The sequence below is a fragment of the Corvus kubaryi genome, unplaced genomic scaffold, assembly GCF_017639235.1.
Source record: "Corvus kubaryi isolate FWS band 111438036 unplaced genomic scaffold, C.kubaryi_AGA036_p1.0 138, whole genome shotgun sequence".
In the NCBI taxonomy this organism is placed as follows: Eukaryota; Metazoa; Chordata; class Aves; order Passeriformes; family Corvidae; genus Corvus; species Corvus kubaryi.
Window position 1 is genome coordinate 5439232 of NW_024580672.1, and position 22303 is coordinate 5461534.

A 22303-nucleotide genomic window follows, 5' to 3' on the forward strand; every position below is an offset into this window, starting at 1 on the left:
GGGAGGGCAGCAGGGGAGGGGGGGCAGGGGGAGGGGGCAGCAGGAGAGGGGGCAGCAGGGGAGGGGGCAGCAGGGGAGGGGACAGCAGGAGAGGGGACAGCAGGGGAGGGGGCAGCAGGGGAGGGGACAGCAGGAGAGGGGACAGCAGGGGAGGGGGCAGCAGGGGAGGGGACAGCAGGAGAGGGGACAGCAGGGGAGGGGGCAGCAGGGGAGGGGACAGCAGGGGAGGGGACAGCAGCGGAGCGCGCACCCGCGGCCGGCCACACGGACGGCGCGCGCGGGGCGGAGCGCCGCCGCCACCTGGCGGCCGGGCCGGGCGGCGCAGGCGGGGGCCGGGGACGGTCCGGTCCGGTCGGTTCGGTCCGGTCCGGTCCGGTCCGGTCCGGTCCATTGGCTCCCGCGCGGCTGCCAGCGAGGACTGGAAGACTACGAGGGCAGCCCGTGGGGCGTCCCGCGGGTCTCAGCTGAAGAATTTCATCCCAGCTGAGCGGGGTGCAAGCGTCCGAAGTGGGCTGGACTGCCGCTGCTGAGAGATTTGGACACCATCTTCGTGGGATTCCTCTAAAAAGGCAGAAAAGGTCAATGATGCTCCAAGTGAGCTTTCCCAAACAGGGCAACCCTGTGCCAGTTTGTAGCCATATGCTATAAAATTCCCAGAGAACTGCCCAGCAATCATAGGTGGTCACAACAGTGAGTTTAAGGGCTTTACTGAACCGTAAGCATGTAATTGGGGAGTAGATGAAAGCCACTGAAGTATGAATAATAGCTAATGAAACCTAACAATATTTCAAAGCAAGATTTACTGTGAATAAACTGAAAAACCCCACAGGCCTTACCTATGCTTCAGAGATTAAATGCTTTAAAAAGTGCTGGTGCATCTAAAACTGGGAACACCAGCAGGAACGCAAGTTCAGGAGGAGGGAAACTATTCCACAACAGAGACCTTCTTTTACTAGTCTCCCATTATATGAATGATGCTATTCCATCAGAAAGCTGGATGTAGCACTGCAATTCTCCATTGTGCTTGCTTCTGTTAACAAAGCTGATTGAAACGACAATCTCATCTCTCACATCTGATGCATCCTGCTATTTTTTCCGCTATGTGTTAGCCCATGTGTTAATGTAACATTCCCCAAAAACCAAGAGTGATCAGCATTCCTTCCTCTCATCACACTTCTTCAACACCAGCTTGCAACCTGCTGTGTTCTCAGGGATATCATACAGAGACTCTCTTGCACCTGCCAGGTAGCTGGACTGGGGAAGAAATCTTTGGTCTGAGTCCAGCTTTGTCTTTGTAGGGACAGTGGCAGGTGTTGGCTTGTGATATGCCATGGGACACAGACTGTGTTTGTCCCTCTTCTTGCTGGCTGTGATAAATCTGGGTCAAAGGAGCAGCCTGTATCCAAACACCCTGCCTCTGGCAGCCCAGCCTATGAGAAGTGACTCCTTGAGCCCCTTGATGGAAGCTCCCTGAATTGTGACAAGCGTGGGTCACTTCTGGGAGTAAACTGTGGGTTGGCTGCCACCCCAGAGCTGGTTTCATTGCAGAGGAGGAAATACCTTTTGTTTTGAAGCTGGTCCTCCTCAGGTGCTTCTGCTTTTTTAGGTGTGGTGCTCAGCTGAGTGTTCATTGCTGCCCACGGTGTGTCAAAGACAGACTTTCTCCCAGCAGTGCCAGTTGGCCCAGACAGTTCCTAGGAGCACAGGGCGTGCTTGCTGCTTGTGTGTGTGGTGACATGCCCACACGTGGGTCTGCACGGCTGCATGTATTGCAATGAGGCTTTAAGAAAACAACACCCTGCAGAGCGACAGTAAAGGTTATTTGTAATCAAAATTGTATTTAGAGAACAAGAAAATTTAGTTCTATATTCTAAAAAGAGGAAAAATCAACATTATCTTGTAAAGGACCTGATAACTTCATCCTATACCTGCTGCTTTCTGCTCAGGTGGGATTGCACATGCAAAATCCCTGTGAAATTGCAGCCAGCCAGTGAAGTCCCCACTGAAGGCCACTGCACAGGTACATGAATGTAAGAAAGCTCTCCAATATGTTAGGAAATATGTAAGTGTTAGTAAATATGTCTTTGTACAAATATTTATGAAAATTTATTGTTAATTTGTACAACATGGTAACAAGTTTTTATAGCTCAAATTCAATCTGTCCTTGGCTAAAATGTCCTTCACTCTCTCTTCACCTTCTCCTCCTCAGGCAGATTTATTTTGACAGATTGGAGACATGTATGGTTGCCTTACTAATACAGTTTTTACATCTTGGTCTGCAGAAAGCAGCTTTCACTGTTTGTGCTTGTTCCTCAATAAGTCTGTCACAAGATGATTGGATTCCTTAGCCTCTGAACATTACTATAATAAGAATGGTATTATTCAAATGTAGATAAAATCCACCTGTTTGATGCAAAAAAAAAAATAGGCAGAGAAGACTTCATTTAAATGAAAAGTAATGAAAACACATGAACGTTAATACACTGTGCTGGGAAAATTTTCCAAATGTGTCATAAACAGCTTACTTAACACCAAGGTACTCTGCTTGAAAGTCTGTTTTTTTTATTTCTGATAAAAATTGATTAGTGCTGTTGCTACCACTTTCCCATTCTCTATCCCTGATGCAATACACAGAGATAACAACTCTCTCTAGCTCTGTTAATGTTGCCTGGAAGTGGGAATAAAACGCTTGTGTTGATGAGAAGCCCTGAAAATGGATTATTGCCATGAGAATTAACATAGCGCCCTAAGTAAGAAAACAGGAACTTGGATACAGAATTGTTTATCCATGGCTGTGTCTCTGTTTGTTTTACTTACAGTAAAGAGTGACTATAGTATACTGTGTACTGCTAAACTTATATACAAGATTTCTCAAGAACGAGACAGCTGTAAGATTTTAAACCTCAGTGATGATGATTAAGCTCCTGGAAGAAAACTAAAAGTATTGTTCAAAATCTGGGCAGAAACGGATTCTGTTATGGAGCTGGGTACTTCTGTCCTGGTCCTCTACCAGCTTTACTGAGCACAGAGAGTTGGTGTGTAACTGGTGTCCCAGCATCACCTCTAGCTGGTGAAAACGTTCCCGTCAGGGCCGCTTCAGCAGTGGCTGGTGAGCTCCTGGAGAGCCTGCCCTCTTGGGTCTGGTGAGCAGACTCGCCTTCAGTCCCAACAACTGACTGCTCTTCATTAACTGATAGGACTTTTTTCTAACCATGAAACCTAAATGTTTTGTAGTTCTAATTCAGCATTTGATAGTGCTTTTTGGGGGGGAATTTATGAACTCTTTGGTGCTCTCTTCTCCTTACACAAAGGAATTAAGTGTGGGATATTGTTTAAAGGTATGTGTGCTTGACACACTGACAGAAAAACTTCTGTGGCTGTGTTACTTTGTCTTATCCTAACATGCTGAATCCCATTGTGATAGTGGTTTCTGGTTTTAGAAACAGTCTTCCCTAGGTATCTGAAAGGTTTCTTCTAGGCCTGCTGAAAAATGGACCTCAACGAAGAAGGGAAAAAGAAGAATGGAGAAGAGAAATTCTGTTGGCTGGTTTTCACAAGAATGAAAGTTTGGTAAGGCCCAAGGCACTGTAAGGAAGAGAGATGTGAGGTAAGTGCTCACAGGTGCTACCAGACATGCACTGTTCCTTAGCCAGCAAATACTGCCTGCTCCACACAGACTTACATCAAACACCATAGAGGGCAGAGCAGAGTGATCTATGAGGTCCTAAAGTCTGGATCCTATTCTCCCCCAGCTGACACATCACCCATCATTCAAGTTTACTGGCTGAAAAGGAGCTTTCCAGACCCACATAAATGGAGTCACCCCATGCTGGCTGTAAAGCATTGCATGTGTTTCCTTAATTATAGGGTGCTCTTGGTTCTGCCTTGTGTTAGGCTCTTCAGAATCAGGTGGCACAGACATGACCTGTATTCTGGGCTAGGTGCATGACTGGGTCTTTCAACACAGGTCAGTATCCCCCCCTCGCCACCTGCTCTGTGCCCCAGCCAGTGAGATGGCAGATCTGCACTGTACCTGGGTCCTGAAGGATGGGATGGGATGTAGCAAGAGCTGCACTATGAAAAAACCCTCATGTTCCCCCAAAGCAGCAGCTCCACACATAAGTCATGCCGCTTGTGCATGGGCAGGGGTATCTGCTGTATGGTCCCAGGAGTGCAACTGGATGCCTGGCTCTGGCATGTGGTCTTTCACTGAGGCCTCATTCCTTAGCGTTCCTGCTGCTCCGGAGCTCTACAGATGCTTCCCATCCATTGAATCCGCTGATTCTGTGCCACTGCTTTCATTTCGCTAGGGAGTAATAAAACACAACAGGCCCTAATAATACCAAATTCAGTCAAAGGATCCAACCCAGACGTCCAGTGATCTTCCAAGCAGCTGCTGCCCTCTTAGTGCCCTGTGCCAAGTTGCCATGATCAAGTAGGTGACATCTAGGGGCCATCTCTGCATATCTCACCTGGCTTGGCAGCAACACCTGTATGAACATTAGAGTCCAAAGAAAACATCCTTACTTGGGCCTACAAGTGTGAGAGTCATGTTGCTTCCTTGGGTAATGCCAGAAAAATAGCAACCCTCAGTACCCACTGAGAAGAGGCATCTCTTCTGAATTATATATTCAGACCTGAGGAAGGACCAGGCTCAGGCTATACATTCTTTTATAGTCTCATCACCAAGACAAGTGTGTCATCCCAGGGTTAAGCTCTGGGACCCTCCAGGGTACAATCACAGGCCTACAGTACCTGTGATGCCTGGGACGACTGCTTGCAGGTGGCCAGTGGCAAGGTGGACGCAGGCAACTCCCAGCTACTGTTATTGTCAGTTTTGCCTGTTTGGGTTTGTTTGTTTGTTTATTTTTTAATCAGGCTTGGCTCAGGGCTAGCAGGCAGGGCTTGTGGAAATACTGTGAAAGCAGAAGATTGCAGCCCCTGGTTTCCAAAACCACTACATTTACTGCCGTGTTTCACCCCGGCTTTTACAATGAGATAGGGAAGAGGATGCTGTGCCCCCCGCGGGGCGCTCACGGGAGCTTCTGCTCTTTGGCCCTTCACCGAAACTGGGAGTGCTCCGGCCCCGAGCCGAGGCTGCCATCCGGCCCCTCTCCCCACGGCACTCGCACGGGGACCCCCTGGAACTGACCCGGGCTGCAGCAGCCTGAGCGGTCCAGCCGCTCCCCATCCGCAGGGGCCGGCTCCTGGCAGCCTCCTCTTCTCACGACGGCGTCTAGGTCTGTTATTGCCGCTAAGAAGCAGAGGAGGACTCCTGGACTTGTCGGTGTTCCCAGGGCTACTGGGATAATAGGGCTGACGGTGGTTCCTAACAACGGGTAGTGCCACCCCTCTGATCGGTATCACCAGCTGAGCTGATATAAAAGAAACAGAGGATGCTTGTTCTCTGTGGGGAGCTGCTGGTGTGCCCTCTTCTGGCTGCTGAGGCAGACAAGCTGTTGGGCATTGATCATCTCTCTGCTAAGTTTTAATTCCAGCCCGGGCAGGCAATCTTCACAATTCCAGTTAAAAGGTACTTCTGTCAGCAGTGAGCAGTCATGAATTTGTCTCACCTAAACAACAGAGCTGAGAGCCACTTTAAAGTATCAGAGGTGCATGAACTGGAGACAGTGGGGAAGAAAGCTTGGGACAATCCTGTTTACAATGGCTCTCCCTCTACCTCCTTGAAAATTCAAACTATCTACAACCCCAAGTCTATCCTGGACAATCCCTATGAGAATTTTGAAGATGTTGGGGATCCACTGCCCTGCCAGGAAGAACAGAGCAAAGCTGTGAATGGGAAGACAAGTCCTTTCCTCAAGTGCTGCTTCTACATCTTCAGAGGCATCCGAGGTAAGTCTCTGATATCTCATTAGAAGGGACTTATTAGCCCTCACAGCAATGGTGTGGGAAGAAGGGGAGGAAGAGAAGGGATGCAGAAGGTAGAAGCCTCAGAGTGTCTGTGTAACCCAGGGACATGTTCAACATGCAGTAGCATTACTTCAGAGATCATCTTTGGCTGATCTGAAAGGAGCCTCCTCATTCTGTGTGCCTTGCTATAGCTTCATGGTCTGTCCTGTCACCTTTACTACAAGGCAAGAGACTCAGTGGTGTGCTCAAGGTCATGCAGTGAATCTGTTGGCAGAGCTTGGAGCAGGCTATTCTGTCTTTGTGTGCATTTTCTAGATAGAGTGGTACTGGCCCCTGTGCTACAGTAGCATAAGAACTGATAGACATATCTACAAGAGAAAATCTAGCACTGTCAGGACTGAAATGTAAGGGATCACAGCAGTGTATCAAATAATGCTTTGCTTGAAGATAGCTGAAAGAAAGAGATGCTGTTTTCCAAAGACAAAGGGGAATGAAATATTATATAGGTTTATTCAGAGGCAAACAAAACCCTGGAGGCAAGATAAGTCTCCTGTCAGGATACAATCCTGGGTAAGGGCATTATTTGAACAGGTTCTTACAGAAGGCATAAAATCCTAATATTTTAAAAACAGGGAAGATAAAGAAAAAAAAAAACAACAAACCAAAACAACATCTTCTTGCCACTGTGTCTTTTTTTTCCTCACTTGGAAGGCAAGAACCTTTCTCAGAGGTGCACCCTCTAACAGTACGAGGGAGTGAATAACAATATAGCTTGGTCCTGAATTGCACAGCCCCTCTATGAACAATACTTTTATCATAGCCATTACAGTCTAACACTACTAATTCACATGGAATTCAGAGCAGAGGTTTAGAGATTTCTCCTGGCCAAGGAACAGTGCTGAGTGGGTTTGGTAGCTAATTACAGATTACTCTTAGGCAATCATTTACCTGATTTATTCTGAAATGCTTTCTTCTATGCATTGTTTGAGGCTTAAAATGGAAAAACATATCCGTACTTTAACATCAAATTTCCATTTGTGAGTTGCCAGAGTTGAATTTGGAGTATGTAAATGATGATAACTGTCAGGACACCACAGCATTTTCTTCTTCTGACTGTTGCACCAGTGTGTCCTGCCACTAAGGGTGGTACATAGGGCTGTAGGAAATACCAAAGCTGGGAATCCAATGGCCAGTGCAGACAGACCAAAGGTCTCTTTGAGCCTCACAGAAGTGGGGACATCTTCCTTGAAGAACTTGCTTCCTTCCTTTGCATCTTTACTAGGTGCCCATTGTTTTTCATTGCTTCTCCATTGCTGGCTTTCCCCCTTCCCTTTCCATTTAATCACCTTGGTGTCTCACATGGAAAATAGAAGTACTACATGTAAGTCAGTTAGACAATGACAGTTTGAGAGGTTGGTTTTTTTTGCTTAAAAACCATTTCCTGCGATTACATGTCCATAGCTACTGGTAATAAATGGATTATTAAGCTTTTGTCCTCATCAGCTATTGTGCTGGGTTAGAAATGAGTAGCTGCTGCTCCTAGTGCCACTGCTCAGGACTATTCCTCTCTAAGCAGTGTCCAAGCAACTCTGTGTCCTGGTTCCTGCCTGCGTCCTGCCACCTCAGGTGTTTCATGGCCAGCCTATGCACAGACTTTGCTGGGTACCTGGGCGCATGGTGGTTGATGAGGGACACCCAGCTTCCCGCTGCCTTTGGAAGAGGATCTCCAGCTCTGTGAGAGTGATTGTGAGCTAGTCACTCACCTGCATCACAAATCTGGCTTAAAAGCGCACTCAGAAGATAATGTAGGTGTTGCCAGTAATTCTTATCAGTCACTTGTTGCTATCAGGAAGGTGAGACTTATAAATGAATTGCATTCATAGCCTATTTTCTAGATTCTGTTATTTTTTCTTTGCTCGGATGTGTGAGTGCTGGATGGTCATTCAAGGTAAGGAAGACTGGATGTCTTCTAGCTTTGAGTCCTTCTACTCCAAATGCCATGTGCAAAACAGCTGCATCCCTAAGGGGGTAAGTGATGTCAAAGGAGACACAGATGGGGACATGCTTCATGTATCAGGTGATAGATTTCCCTGGCATGTTTCCTAAAGACATACCTGAAAATAAACATCATCTGATACAGGATTACAACTACTGGACACAATGTGAAAGGACTGGAGCAGCCTCATGATCCTCCAGATATCATTTTGGGCAAGTCTTTGAACCAAGTTCTCAAGGATATTTGAGTGTTGTTGAACTTAGGTGTTCCTGAGTACACTTCTGTTCTCAAAGTAAAGAAGGTCTGTACCTTTGCTCCAAACATATGGAGAATAAGGGTTCCCTGCTCATGGAAAAAAACCAAAACGAACTTGTTAAAAGCTTGTGATGTAGTCATCTCTGAGGATGAAGGTGGTCATTTAAAAGTGACCTGAAGAGATGGGCAAATTGTTTTCCCTTGTTTTTCTCCATTGTGAAGATTCCTGTAGATCACATGATACTTTCCCTTCCACAGGAGTTAATCCAGATCATCTCCAGGCTGTCATTTCTGTTGCTGGTCCAGAAAAGGCTACTGGTTTATCTACCCCAAAGTGACAGCAGATGCTGCAACAGTCACTATGGTAGTTGATGGTGCAAAAAGCTCTCTAATCTCTTGAGATGTCAAAGAGCTATTAAAATGACAGGGTAAATGCTAGAACACTTTTGCTTACTCCAGAGAAAAAAGAAGTTTGCCATCCGCCAGAGATGACTTCAAATGTGGGGCCTTTGATCAGCTTTGATCCTGGTTTGCAGGAAGATGGTTGTTGCATCCTACTGGGGATAGGAATCAGGGCTGAGCTCTCTAGGAGCTGCAGAAAGCAGCAAGACTATGGCTATTATTGACATGGCTTTCATCACTAGGCTTTCAATTGAAAGTTCTTATGCCTTTCAACTTCAGGAGCCTTCCAGAAATCACAACAGAAAGCCATTACAAAAAGAACAAACAGATACACTAATGGTATCAGGTGGTTCATCAAACCCAAAATATCAAGGCTCCTTTTAAAAGAGGTGTTTCTCTCTTATTGACAACCCTGGTGACATTTAATGAGTTGTGTGAAGAAATAGGATCTTTAGCTGGTGCAATTGGTGTATTGGATTCAGCTAAGCTCCATTGTTAGATGTCCTGAAGATAATTTGGCTCTAAATGTTATGCTGAAAATATTGAGTTGGGTTATTTGATTGAGTCTTATGACCAACAAGAAAATTGAAAGAGTTTTTAGGTAATCAAAGGACAAATATTTGGGGCCTAATGGTTCAATATACACTAAAAGGAGTAATAGTTCCTAAAACTAACTGTTGTAAAACTAACACCAGATGCAGTTCTGCTATGGAAGACCTCTCAGAAGGTCAGCTGTTGACCCATGGGTGACTGAGATGAAATATTATGGTTTCAAGAGCATTTGTGACAAAGACTGAATTTCTGCAAAGAATAAGCTGAAAAACAGTCAGGAAGAGATCAGGCTGTAATGAACACAAACAGAAAACTAAAGAGTGATTTAGCAAAATAAAAAGCCTGTATATTTCAGTGTTGGTTAGCCACAAAACTTTTATTCAGGCTGGAATGGTTCTTCTTAGGGGTATTTAGCACATTTTTATAGGTCAAATTTTGAAACAAAAAGTGGCTTGGCCTTGAAAAGCCACAAAACTTCAACTCTCAACAGCATTCTTTTGGAACAGGACTACAGCTCCTCGTGCGGCCCCTGAGAATGGCCATGAAAACTCTCTAGTCACTTCTTTATACCCAACAGGTCTGTGGGGCACTACGCTGACTGAGAACACAGCTGAAAACAGGGAGCTTTACGTGAAGACCACCCTGCGAGAGCTGCTGGTCTATGTTATGTTCTTGGTGGACATCTGTCTATGTAAGTAGCTCTCATATTTCATAGGCATCATTTCTGTATGCAACGTGAGGGGAATAATGTAAGATTTTATTACTAGTCTTCCTTGCTCTGCTGTAAGTGTTACATTTATTGTATGAGCGCTCACAGCAACAAGAAGTTGTCATTAACCTACAGAATAGCTGCTGCACTGTAGGAACACAGAGTGCTGAGAATATTTCTCTGCCTGTTTTAAAGGATTTTTAACCCCCTGAACAGCACTGTTTTGACATTCGTCCATGGAAAAAATTGCCAACTATCAGACAAGAACTAGAAAATACAGTGGTGTAAATTAGGTGATGGACTACTATGTAAGATTGTCACAGAGTGAAAAATTTAGAGGTTTTGGGCTTCTCTTGTAGTAAATAAATAATAGCAAAAAACATCAAAATGGAGGATTGTTGTTGTTCTCCAAACCTCCTTCTTCTTCTTCTACTACTACATATTCTGCAGTAAAAGTAATTTGGGATGATTGGACAAAAAATTCCACAGTTCCTGGCTGCATTACTGAATAATTGGTAGGAAAGTGAAAATAATTTGTTTTTAGTAACCATTGGTTAAATTATCTTTAAAAGGCCGTGTAGATCTTGATAATTAGGCTTTCTCCTGCATTCTCTGCTCTGTGCTGTGTCTGGGTCATGCTAGTGATTCTGTTTCTCTGATAAGACTTAATAAACAATTATCTAGCAGCAGTGAAGGCTGGAAGTCTCCGTTTGTCTCTGGAACTAACTCCTGGCAAGGACTTTAAAAACTCTCTCCCATCAGAAGAGATTTAATTTATGCCACGGGCTGTGGCACTGCACACAGAAGTAAAATTACTGAATGCTAGCTGTTGTTGGTTAGACTTAAGCAGTATTTTCTGATTCACATTATCAGTTCTAGCCATTGACTCCACAGTCCTGGGAGAATCTGCAGTTTCACAGCAAACGTTCAAGACCCGGAGAGCAGCTCTAGAAACTTCCTGGTCTCAAAGACACAGTCCAGGGCGATTTTCCCTTCTGAGACTGGATGGGTGGCTGAGGTGATAAAGCAGATGGCAGCTCACCCTGTTTATTCTTGGGTGAATGAAATGTGTCCCTGTACTGAATGCTAATGCTAATATGGACTTTGTGTAGGTAGGACAATGGCTGTTTGGTTTCACAAAGGTTCATTTGTTATCACAAATGAGCACCTGTGGCATGGGACAGTGAAGAGGGTTATATTTCACGGACCCTATGGCAGGAGAGATGGACAGACAATACCACCCTAAGTTACTATCATGCTGGCCCAGGGAGACAGTGCTTCAGTCGTGAAAGAACCAAGACGCACACAGACATACATGTTATCGCACACTGACTCATCCAGGAGGTGTGAGGGGTTGTGTCTTGAATGTCACGTGCTTTATTTTCCTGATGTCCTTTCAAGAGTAAGGACATGTTCTCAGTGATCACCATGATGGATGTTTTCCTGAAGGAAGCAGCACTGGAGAGTTGAAACAACATGTTTGTGGAAGCTAGTTTGCACCTCTTGGGGTTTCTTGGTTGACGAAAACTTACCTGGAGCTTTTCACTCAGGAAAATAGGGTGGTCTTTGTGTCTTCATGACTTCACTTCAGAAATTCAAAATATGGATCATGGACTTTGTTCTGAGAAATAAAATTTCAGTCAGAAATTTTGTCTGAGAACAAAAACTGTTACCCAGGATGTTCAATTGTATCCTCCAGTGGTCTTCTCTCACTACTTAACTCTTACATATATAGGTCAGTCTGACCGTTTAAACTCTGGAACACAGAGCAGATAAGTTTATGAATCCCTAAGAAAGCAGAAAGCCCTAAGATTTCTTTTCCTGTGCCTTGTTCAGCTTACTTGTGAAAATATAAGGTAGACAGAAAGTGAATATATAAATACATTTATATCAGGCTCAAATATTCAGGTATAAGGAAGGACCCTCCTCTTGTTCTCTTAGTGACATATGGAATGACAAGTTCCAATGCCTATTACTACACCAAAGTGATGTCTGAGCTCTTCCTGCAGACCTCTACAGATGGCCGTGTTTCCTTCCAGTCCATCGGCAGCATGGCTGACTTCTGGGTGGTGAGTACAAATCTGGCCTGCCATGGGGAACCCTGAAACTCAGCTAGACTGGGATATTCAGTTCCCTCTGAAGTACTATCTAGTGATTTCAGCAAGACATTTTGCTGCCACAGGCTTCTGCCAGCTACTAGCAATAGATACAGTAACATTTGCATGCAAAATAGTCTCTGAATAAAAGTATAATTTATCCCTGAGCATTGTGTCCAGAATACTGGCTAGGCTAAGTGTTATGTGTGCCCAGAGAAGAGTCCACTTCCCAGTAAAACAGGCAGAACACAACAAAATAATTTTGGTGATATGAGATAAGAAGTACTGGCTGAGAGAAACCAAGGGATTTACTTCAGGTTTCCTTGTGGTACAAGTGGCTTTGAATCCTACAGTTCAATGTCTTCAAGCTGGTGTCTTAATAATAGCCTATGTCCGTCATGGCATTTTGAGAACATCAAAATTAACCTGTCTGTAATTCATGCCTTGGCTTGTCTAATCTATAGATTCTTTAGAAAGAAATAGGATTAAAATTTGCAGGGACTTTTATCAAAGAGAATAAGAAGGGGAAAAACATCTGGGGTCTAACATATTTCTGTCAAAGAATGAGTGAAGGAATAATGAGGGCCACAATGAAGGCCATTGAGTTATTGCAACCACTTATCTCTGACAGCCAGAAATTATTTGTTAATTAGATTTGTCTTTTTTCTGTCATATTAAAACACTCGAGCAAACAATGGCACTATTGTTTCTCCCCCACTGTTTCCAGGATACTGGCACATGCACTTTTCATCATTCACAACTGGTGCCAAGGCAATTCCTTGAAACTTGTGGTGACTGAAGTAGAAGAGACAAAGAGACTTGTAGGGCTCTTGTCTCTTCATTAGCCATAGAAGGTGCTGCAAACACATTACAGGCCTATGAGAACCTAACAATGACCCTGCTGCCCAGCATTCCTCCTCTACCACCAGCCCTGGTCTTTCTTCTCTTTAACACACATCCAACACAAATTTCTACTACTTTCCATCCTGGGGAGCAGAGGGGGGTGGGTCAGGTCTTACTACCTCAATCCCAGACTAAGAAAATTCCTCTGATGCATGAGCTATGAAGGAGTTGTTCTCTCCCTCCTTTGCAGTATGCACAAGGTCCCCTGCTGGATAATCTTTACTGGACAAAGTGGTACAACAACGAGTCCCTGGCAGTGCACAGCACCCAGTCATACATCTATTACGAGAACTTGCTGCTGGGTGTCCCACGCATGAGACAATTGAAGGTGAAGAACAACTCCTGTGTGGTCCATGATGACTTCAAGGAGGAAATCTCTGGCTGCTATGATGTATACTCCGAAGAAAAAGAAGAAAGGGTCTCCTTTGGGCTCATCAACGGAACAGCGTAAGTGCATCTAATCCAAATTAGTCTCTTCTAGTTCAAGTAAGAACTGCTGACCTGCAGGATGTCGGGGATGAGCGTCTCACATAAGGCTAGAATTCCCCTTGCAGTCAGAGGCAGCAAATCCTTTTTGTCTATCAATTTGAGTGGATCAAGTGTCTCTTTGTGAAGAAGCACAACAGAATGAGTGGCACAACAGAATGAGTTTTCATGTTGGGAAAGCCGTGGAAAAATCCAGTGGAAAATTAGGAAGAAGTTGTTGCCTATTTTTAAGAGAGTGAGGATAAATAAAGATTTTTGGGACCAGATCCACCAAATGGCAAGCTGGCATTCAGCTGGCAAGTTACTATTTGCTTTCCTCTGGGATTTCAGGAGCCAGAGAAAAGGGAGTGCATCCCTTTCATCTTGACAACCTACTTCTCTATAATAATGTGAGGTAGCTGCAGTTTAATAACTCTGCTCACTGCATGAGTCTTGATCCATGAACGAGAAGCTGTTATTCATTAGGAAATATGAGCACAAGAGCATTCTAAGCAGATGGTTGTGTGTGATATGGTAGAAGGCAATAGAGTGGATCCCGAGAGTAACCTCCATGAAAACAAGACCAATATAGCCAACAAACCTCCGAATTTTCCCTCCATAGTATTGCAAATCATGTTGTGTCACTGCTGGGAAGCACTAAACCATAAAACTAACACTAGTGGAGAAATTGTGTGGGGTCAGATCTGGAATAGGAATTAAGTGCCAATTCTTTAATTTAAAACTGCTCTGCCCGTTGAAGATATAGTCTAATTTCTCCTGGGTACAAGGCCATATCCAAGCCTGGGCCAGTGAAGCCTTTGCTTGCGGCTTGTCTGTTGCAGGTGGAGGTACCATTCTGAGGAGGAGCTGGGTGGTTCATCTCACTGGGGAAAACTAACCAGTTACAGTGGGGGAGGATACTACATAGACCTCAAGATGACCAGAGAAGAGAGTGCTGAAGCCCTGCAAGTCTTGAAGGAGAAACTGTGGCTGGATCGGGGAACACGAGTCGTCTTCATTGATTTCTCTGTGTATAATGCAAATATCAATCTGTTCTGTGTTCTGAGGTAAGCTAAGTCACGATGAAAATTCTTCAGCCTCTTGCATCTTCCTCAATGCCATTGCTTCTTAAAATGCAAATATTTTATTATGGTCCACCAGTGGGGTGGGTCTGAGTGATGTCAGTAGAAATTGTATGGATTAGTCTTGCTCTTCCTGAAATAACCGGTCACACTTCTCGTCACCTTTCACCCTTTCCTATCAGAGGCAGTGAAGCAGCAGAGATATGGCTGCATAAACACACACACAACTCTCACACTCATGGTCTAGTGGATAGGTCATGTTCAAGTGTGATGCCTCTCAAAATTATCTCTGAGCCTCCATCCCCTAGTTTGTAATTGTTTCCTTGTCCCCTTCAAGGTTAGTGGTTGAGTTTCCAGCCACTGGTGGTGCCATTCCCTCCTGGCAGATCCGCACAGTGAAGCTTATACGATATGTCAGCGCATGGGACTTCTTCATTGTTGCCTGTGAAATTGTATTCTGTGTCTTTATCTTCTACTATGTGGTGGAAGAGGCTTTGGAGCTCCGTATCCACAAGCTTCAGTACTTCACCAGCATCTGGAACATCCTGGATGTGGTTGTCATTCTGGTGAGGATCCTTGCACGCTTTTTTGGGGGAGCAATGGCAGAGATATAAGAGCCAAAATAAATGAAGGAATGTGAAAATTAGTCTAGCTAAGACAAGAGCTGGCACATGTTTTGCTCTAATACTAAAATGAACTGCAGAGTACATGGACACACGCTCTTGTGTCTGGAAGAACTGCTAGGAGAAAATTCTTTCTTAGAGATGCCACAGAGACTGTGAAGTGAGGGCATCATTCAGCGCATCAAGACTGTATTTCCATAGCCCACCACTAGACTGCAGCTCTGAAGTGGGATTCCGATGAGTTCTGTGACATTTTAATTTCCATGGAAAGCATGGAAACAGTGGTCACTGCGGACTATTCCTCTTCCTCTTTGCAGCTCTCCATTGTCGCTATTGGGTTTCACATCTTTCGCACCACTGAGGTGAACAGGCTGCTGGGAGAGCTGCTGAAACACCCCAACACCTATGCAGACTTTGAGTTCCTGGCATTCTGGCAGACACAGTACAACAACATGAATGCAGTCAACTTATTCTTTGCCTGGATCAAGGTATTGTAGGGGGTGTGGGAGGTGCCAGGTGTCCAATCAGGCCTCTTCTTCTGGAGAGCTTGAGGGTTGTCTCTTCTATCCCTCTGAGTAAATGAGTGTAACAGCTATACAAGAGAGGATTTTCTTCAAAGTCATATGCTCTGTTTTGCAGTAAATCTGGGCAACTTTTCACCCTGCATTCTGAGGTCAGTTATTTGGAGATAACAGTCAGGAATATGAGCTCAGACACTGTGGCGTAAAAGCGGTTTTAGAAAATCCTGAGTACCACGTAACTTAGTCCACCCTGTACTATTTTGGTATTCTTGAGGATAATCTTGCAAACCATGTTTTTTTCATGATGGTCATTCAACAGCTGGAAATGACTCATCTGATGATATGGACTTTGCATTTCAACTAAAGCATCTTGGTTTGGTGGAAAGCCAGCAAGGGGCTCCTCATGAGCCTTAGGACATTTGTCCTTCTAGTAGTTCCTGTTTATATTTTCCTTTGACAGAGGGAACAGTCATACGTTTACAAACCCAGAGGAGGATGGTGGCACACCTGGGACAAATATCCTGAAGAATAAGCCACCATTCCCTAGCCAACTTTCTTCTCAGTACTTTGGTCCTATAGTGAGCTTCTTGTCTTAGTAAGCATGTGCATACATGAAAAAGACTGACCTAGCTTATGTTTTGGCCTAACTTTGTCCCCATTCTTCCATCCTGCAGATATTCAAGTACATTAGCTTTAACAAAACAATGACCCAGCTCTCCTCCACACTGGCACGTTGTGCTAAGGACATCCTGGGCTTTGCCATTATGTTCTTCATTGTCTTCTTTGCCTATGCCCAGCTGGGTTACCTTCTTTTTGGGACACAAGTGGAAAACTTCAGTACCTTTGTTAAATGCATGTAAGTGTGTAAGTTAGTACCATGTTTCCATAATTTTATTGAAATAATTTTAACTGCTTTCCACTCTTCCCGCCAGTTGCAAATCTCAATGTCAATCAGACACCTGTTGTATCTCATCGTAATAAAGCCACGATGGTTAATAAGTTGCTCACAGCCTTCTGGCTGTGACATCTTCATGGACAAAAGAATACAACGAGAAAAATGAGGGCTACAGGCAGATTTCTATTTGTCTGGTGTTTATCAGTGAGGACAAAAGATATGGTGGATATTGGTAAGGATACCTGTTTCCAGAGAAGTCCCACAGATAATGACCAATATATCTGAGATGGAGGATGAGCGCACACACACAGAAGGGAGTGTTGGGGAAGTGAGTTAAAGTCCCATCTCAGACAATCCTGCAGTCTATGGGCCTGCTCAAGCAATGTGTGATGTTAATGGAGGTATCTGTTACAGCAGTGGTTTTCAGCTTGTGTTTCACAGACCTCTGGGCATCCAGGTCCTGCCTTTGAGGGGTCTGCAAGAGAAAACGGAGACAAAGAAGCTTAGGATCAATAGACTTAAACTTCCTTCATTATAGGGGCTATGAACTGCAAGTTGAAGAGCGCTGTCCAGTTCTAACATCCCTCCAGAGTCTCACAAACTCTCAGCAAGAGATGCCTCTGTTAAGTCAAATGCCTTTAATAAGGGAAATTCAGGTTGTTTTGGTTTTGATTCCTGTTTATACCAAAGCACACTTTGGACGACCTGAATTTGTGTGGAAACCATGTTTTATTTTCCTCTAGCTCTAACCAGATCAGCTCTGGTTTGTGCCTGTGCCCATCTGGGCTGCAGGCAGGTTCAGGTTCACCTCAGGACTGTCTGAAGGTGTAGGATAAGTGCATGTGCCTTTGTGTGACCCTGTGCTCTTTCTTTCTCCCAGTTTCACCCAGTTTCGGATCATTCTTGGTGATTTTGACTACAACTCCATTGACAATGCCAACAGGGTCCTTGGGCCTATTTACTTTGTCACCTATGTGTTCTTTGTTTTCTTTGTGCTCCTGGTAAGCAACCAAGTCCTCCTTGTCCATGTATTGAGAGCAGTGCTTGAGAGATCCCTCCTGACAATCCCTGGGTTAGGTGCAGTGCAAATGCTTAGAAAAGGAGTTTCTGGTTGCAGTGCAAATAGCCCACAGTAGGCAAAGAGTGTGTTACTACGACTGGGGATTTGATTATTAGGGTGATTAAGGGCCAACATCTGTTAAGGTGAAGACTGAAACTGACTGGCTTCCTAGGCAATGGATGCAGAGGGATGCTCATAATAACCAAGTTAAACACCCAGTGTCAGGAGTCCAAATGTAACCTAAGACTTTGCAAGAGAAGCTACCAAAGGTAGTATTTGATGTGGGAACAAATGTACTTCCAGCCACTGCTTTAACTGCAAAAACTTAAGAAAGCACGGTGTGGTTGAAGCAGGCCTTCTCTTCACCCTCTTTAATTTGCCCAAGAGATACCCCATGGGGAAGCAGCTCCTGGTTTAACCAAGTCCTGCACATCTGTGCCTGTTTCTTGCTGCTTCTGCTGTTGGAGCAGGCAAGATGTCTCATGCATATTCATCTCACTTCTTCACCTTTTTCTAGAACATGTTTCTAGCCATCATCAATGACACCTACTCAGAAGTCAAGGAGGAGCTTTCGAGCCAGAAGGATGAGCTGCAGCTCTCTGACATCTTGAAGCAGGTAATGAATAGTGAATGCCATGCTGTTTTCTAGCTAAATCATGAAGCATATTTTGGAAGTCCCTGACCTAAGTGGAATTTACTAGAGAGAAACAACTCCAGACCCCCCTTCTTTGCATGTCCAAGCGTCACAGTTCCTTTCCGGGATAAATCAAGCTTCCAGACCCTTTGGCAATGAGAAGATGAGCAAGCAGGTCTTGAAGGAATCCTGTTACTTGATGTAGTGTTTCTGAGAGACTTTTCTTCCCAGGATGGTCTCTAGACAAAGTCCTTCATAGAAGTAGAAGTACTTTGATCAATAACATGGCAAGCCTTACTTTGCTAAGCTGAGCCTGTTACAGTGGCACAAATCTGACTCTCCCATGGGCAAATTCCAGAAAAGCTCCTGGAAGGTCACAATTCTGCTGTGGGACCAATATTCTGGAAAGAATAGTATTTGAGACATTATCTTAAACAGTGGATGTGCTGGGAAATCAGATAAAGGAAGAACTGGGACAAGAAAATCAGAGGGTTAGGGTGTTGGTGTCACTCTGAAGGCATGAACCTAGTTTAGAGATGAGGTTCATACAGCAGTGTTTTATTTTTGCTTGTGGAAAGCTTAAAAACCGCTGGTATTACTCAGCATATGCTCACCTGTATTGCATTGCCTGCTCTGCTCTACTCTTCACGGGTCTTTGTGCATGGTTCTGTGTGTATCTTTGGTAACAGAGCTACAACCGGACACTCACGAGGCTGAAACTGAAGAAGGAGCGGATTTCTGATGTGCAGAAAGCCCTGCAGAACAGAACGAAACAACTAGACTTTGAAGAATTCAAGAACAGCTTGAAGGAGTAAGTGAGTCAGTTTGAGGGATGCCCACTTAGTCCTTTCTCTTAGTAATGCAGGTAATTTAAATTTTCTGCTTTTCAAGACAAGGAGAGCAGTTAGCTCAGATCTGGGCAATTTAAGACTCAAAAAAAAAAAAAATTATCTTTCCTCAAATGTTTAATCTCCTGTCCTAAATAGGTTTGTTTAACTATTTCTTGCCCATTTGGGATGTCTAGGTTTGCCACTGGCAAGAGGAAACAACACACTGATTTCAAAATTCCCACTCTCTTAGAGCTTAACAGTGTAATTCTATGCTTTGAGCTTTCTCTTTCTATTCTTTTGCAGACTGGGCCATGCAGACCATGAGATCACAGCAGCTTTCTCCAGATTTGACAAAGATGGCAATCACATCCTTGACGAAGAGGAGCAACAGCAGATGAAGCGTGACCTAGAGGCAAAAAGGGTAAAAAAAAAGGGCAAGGAAAAAAATCTTCTGTTTGGTAGAGATCACTCCAAAGTGGCCTCAGGAATCTTTGGGTTTATGGTATAAACTAAGCAGGCAAGTAAAATATAGTTCCAACTCTACCTGGAAACAGCTGAGTATATCACTGCCTGTGAAGCTCTGTGTTATTCACAGTAAAGCTGACCACAGAGTCAGTATCCATATTTGCAGGAGTTTCTTTGTTCTCCAGGTTGCTCTGAATACAGAGATTGAAATTTTGGGGAAATCCTATGGTGACAACAACCTGGATGAGAATCTGACCTACATGGAAGCAAGGAATAACCACACCAATAAGGCCATCTGGGTCTCCAAAGAAGAGTTCCAAGTGTATGTTTGTGCTGTCAGTAGTTTAACCCCCCTGCAAAAGAGGGGTCCAATTTCCTGCTGTTTCCTTCCCTGATGTGACTCTTTACAGTGGTGCTGAGCAGTTTCAGTAAGATCTTGTCCCTTTTATCTTGCATGTGTGTAAATAAGCAGGTAACCAGTACAGTTCTAGTTATGTAGTTTGCTTGTTCCTGTAAAAGATTGAATTAAGAAATTTTGCTTTCTGCCTCTTGAATAACCTCTGCACCTGTCATGTGGCCACAGGCAATATGCTGTCATGTTTCAGGTCAGATAACTGGGCCAGGGAAAGCTGATACCTTTACAAAAGGTCCTGTAGCAATAAATATCCTTGATTTGTAGCCTAGTCGGCCTTTATCCTCCAGGTCAAAGAATAATACTTGGCTAATTCTTCCATAGGAGAAGCATGGGATAAATACAGCACAGAGAATCAGGATATCCTGATTCTACTATTGAGAAACACTGAGCAAACCACATAGGGCCATATCAGAGGAGAGACAGGTGCAGTATTTAATGGTGGTATTATACCGTGTCTGGGCTGGGACCCATCCTAAGCAGAACCACTGATTACAGACAAAAACACAGTGTAGCAGGTAGTTATCTCATCAGTGGGTGTGAATCAGTTATCTGATGGGGAGCTTTCACTTCTATTTCAGGTCTCTGGGACATGTCTGCTGCAAATCCTACTAATCATCACAAGAAAAAGCTTACAAATGCTCTCCATGTTTCCCTCAGCCTCCTGCATCGTGTGCTGCAGCTGGAACAGTCTATAAACAGCATTGGCTCCAAGATTGATGCGGTGGTGAACAAGCTTGATGTGCCAGAAAGAAAAGAGCTGAAGAGGAAGGATCTGTTGGGCAAACCATTGGGTGATGTTAGCAAGGTTGGTAGCTCTCCACCACGCATTTGAACCAGCTTCAGATCAGGTGACCAGCCCTGCTGGGTGAAAGGGCCTGGTATCATCTTTGCTTTTCCAATCCTCATTGACATAAGACGAAAAGGCCTGGGCAGGGGCAGGGTCAGCATTCTGTATGATAAGTCTTTTCTGTTTAAGCAAAATGACACAAAACCTCTTGCTTTCGTGCCCCCTCAGTTAACCATGGTACCTTTAAACACACCTTCTGGCTCCTTGGAGGCCAGCCTTACTCCTGTGGCAGTGGATAAAATTTGCCTGTCTTCAGTTGCTTTGTAGCTGTTCATCCTCAGACATTAAAATGATCAAACTGTCCTCTCCAGCAAGAGCAGCTCATGGCTGTCATGGACTGTGATCTTAACATCTTGCCTGTGGATTATTTATCACACATAGGGTGGAAGGTTGTCAGCTGTGTGCTTATAGCATCCCCCTGCAGAATTCTGACTTTTGCCAAAGACTGCCCACATTGAGTCAGCCAGTGTATTTTGGCTCTTCACCTTTAAAGACAAAGGCATCAAGGCATGTGGGAGCCATGTCACTACTTCAGGTTTTTGTGGCTTCAATAATGAGAAGAGCCAAACAGCACAAAGTGACCTTGCAGATTCAGAAAAAAGCCATCCCTTTTGCAGAGTAGTCTTGTGATCCCTTCCCATCTGAAAGAGTGTTTTGGGAGGCCCTCCTTCTCATGTGAACATGCCCAAAATCTTATGCAAGTGTTTGCTTGCAGATTTGCTTTGCCACAGCATTTCTGTGAATGTGCTCAAAAGGATGAAAAGGGATGAATCTCTCCTTGTTTTTCTAAAGCTTGAAAGTGCATTCATCAGTGTATTGCAGCAAACAGTGTATTGGATCTCTAATAGACAGGCAGGCTTGTTCTAATTTCTGAAAGAATGTGGGAAGATATTTTAGTGTCGTGCACACCTTGCCTCTCTCCTGGACTGTTGCTAGACTTCTTGGTAGCTTGCTGACATTGCAGGTCACGCTTTCTTCTTGTTCACAGGAGGAAGAAGCCAGACAGGAAGAGCTGCACCCCCAGAGCCTAGACCAGATGGGGAAAGAAGAAGCAGAAATTTGGGGGATGGAACACATACAGATAAACAACTTGAGTGGCAACTCTTCCCAAAAGGAGGTCTATCACATCTTGCCCAAGTCAAGTGTGCTGGGGTCTCAGGTGCCCAAGAACCTCTAGCCACAGTCTGATGCGCACCCCTACAGCAGTGCTCAACAGCCCAGTGCTCCCAGTCTGGCTGCCATGGTGTACCAAGTCACTGTCAGCTGTTACCCCACTGTTAGGATAATCCGAACAGCTGGACACAGACACCACTATTGCCAGGAACTCTTAGTATGAAAAATCAGGGATGCTCTTCTCCAGTGTAATGATGTATCATGCCATAGAGCTAGAACCTCTACCCCCCTTCACCTTCTCCCCTGCCCCTATATCTTGGGAAGAGATGAAATTTAGAGCTAGGTGATGTATTAGATTTCTGCCTCTGAACAGGCTGGCACAACATCTTTTATCTAGCCTTCCCCAAAAAGTAGGGACCCCAAAACTCTGAACATTTGAGTCCAGAATGGCATATTGCAACCTGTTCCAAACACACAATGGTCTTCAGGAAAAAGATGTGGCTGTCATGTAAAGAAAGCAGAGTATAATCACCAGTGTGAAACAGGAAGAAGAAATGTAGTTGTTTCTA

The 22303-nt window shown here is 44.4% G+C and overlaps 1 protein-coding gene across 1 annotated transcript; it reads left to right on the forward strand.

Moving 5' to 3' along the window:
• Nucleotides 1-5111: 5111 nt before the first annotated feature.
• PKD2L1 (polycystin 2 like 1, transient receptor potential cation channel) lies at nt 5112-21957 on the forward strand. The gene is given in 15 exon segments (XM_042018499.1): nt 5112-5853; nt 9654-9767; nt 11727-11854; nt 12975-13231; nt 14092-14316; nt 14669-14897; nt 15272-15442; nt 16150-16331; nt 17251-17371; nt 17948-18046; nt 18754-18875; nt 19198-19315; nt 19545-19681; nt 20432-20579; nt 21610-21957. Coding segments are annotated over 15 exon segments (2694 nt in total). The 5' UTR covers nt 5112-5558.
• The last annotated feature ends 346 nt before the right edge of the window (nt 21958-22303 follow it).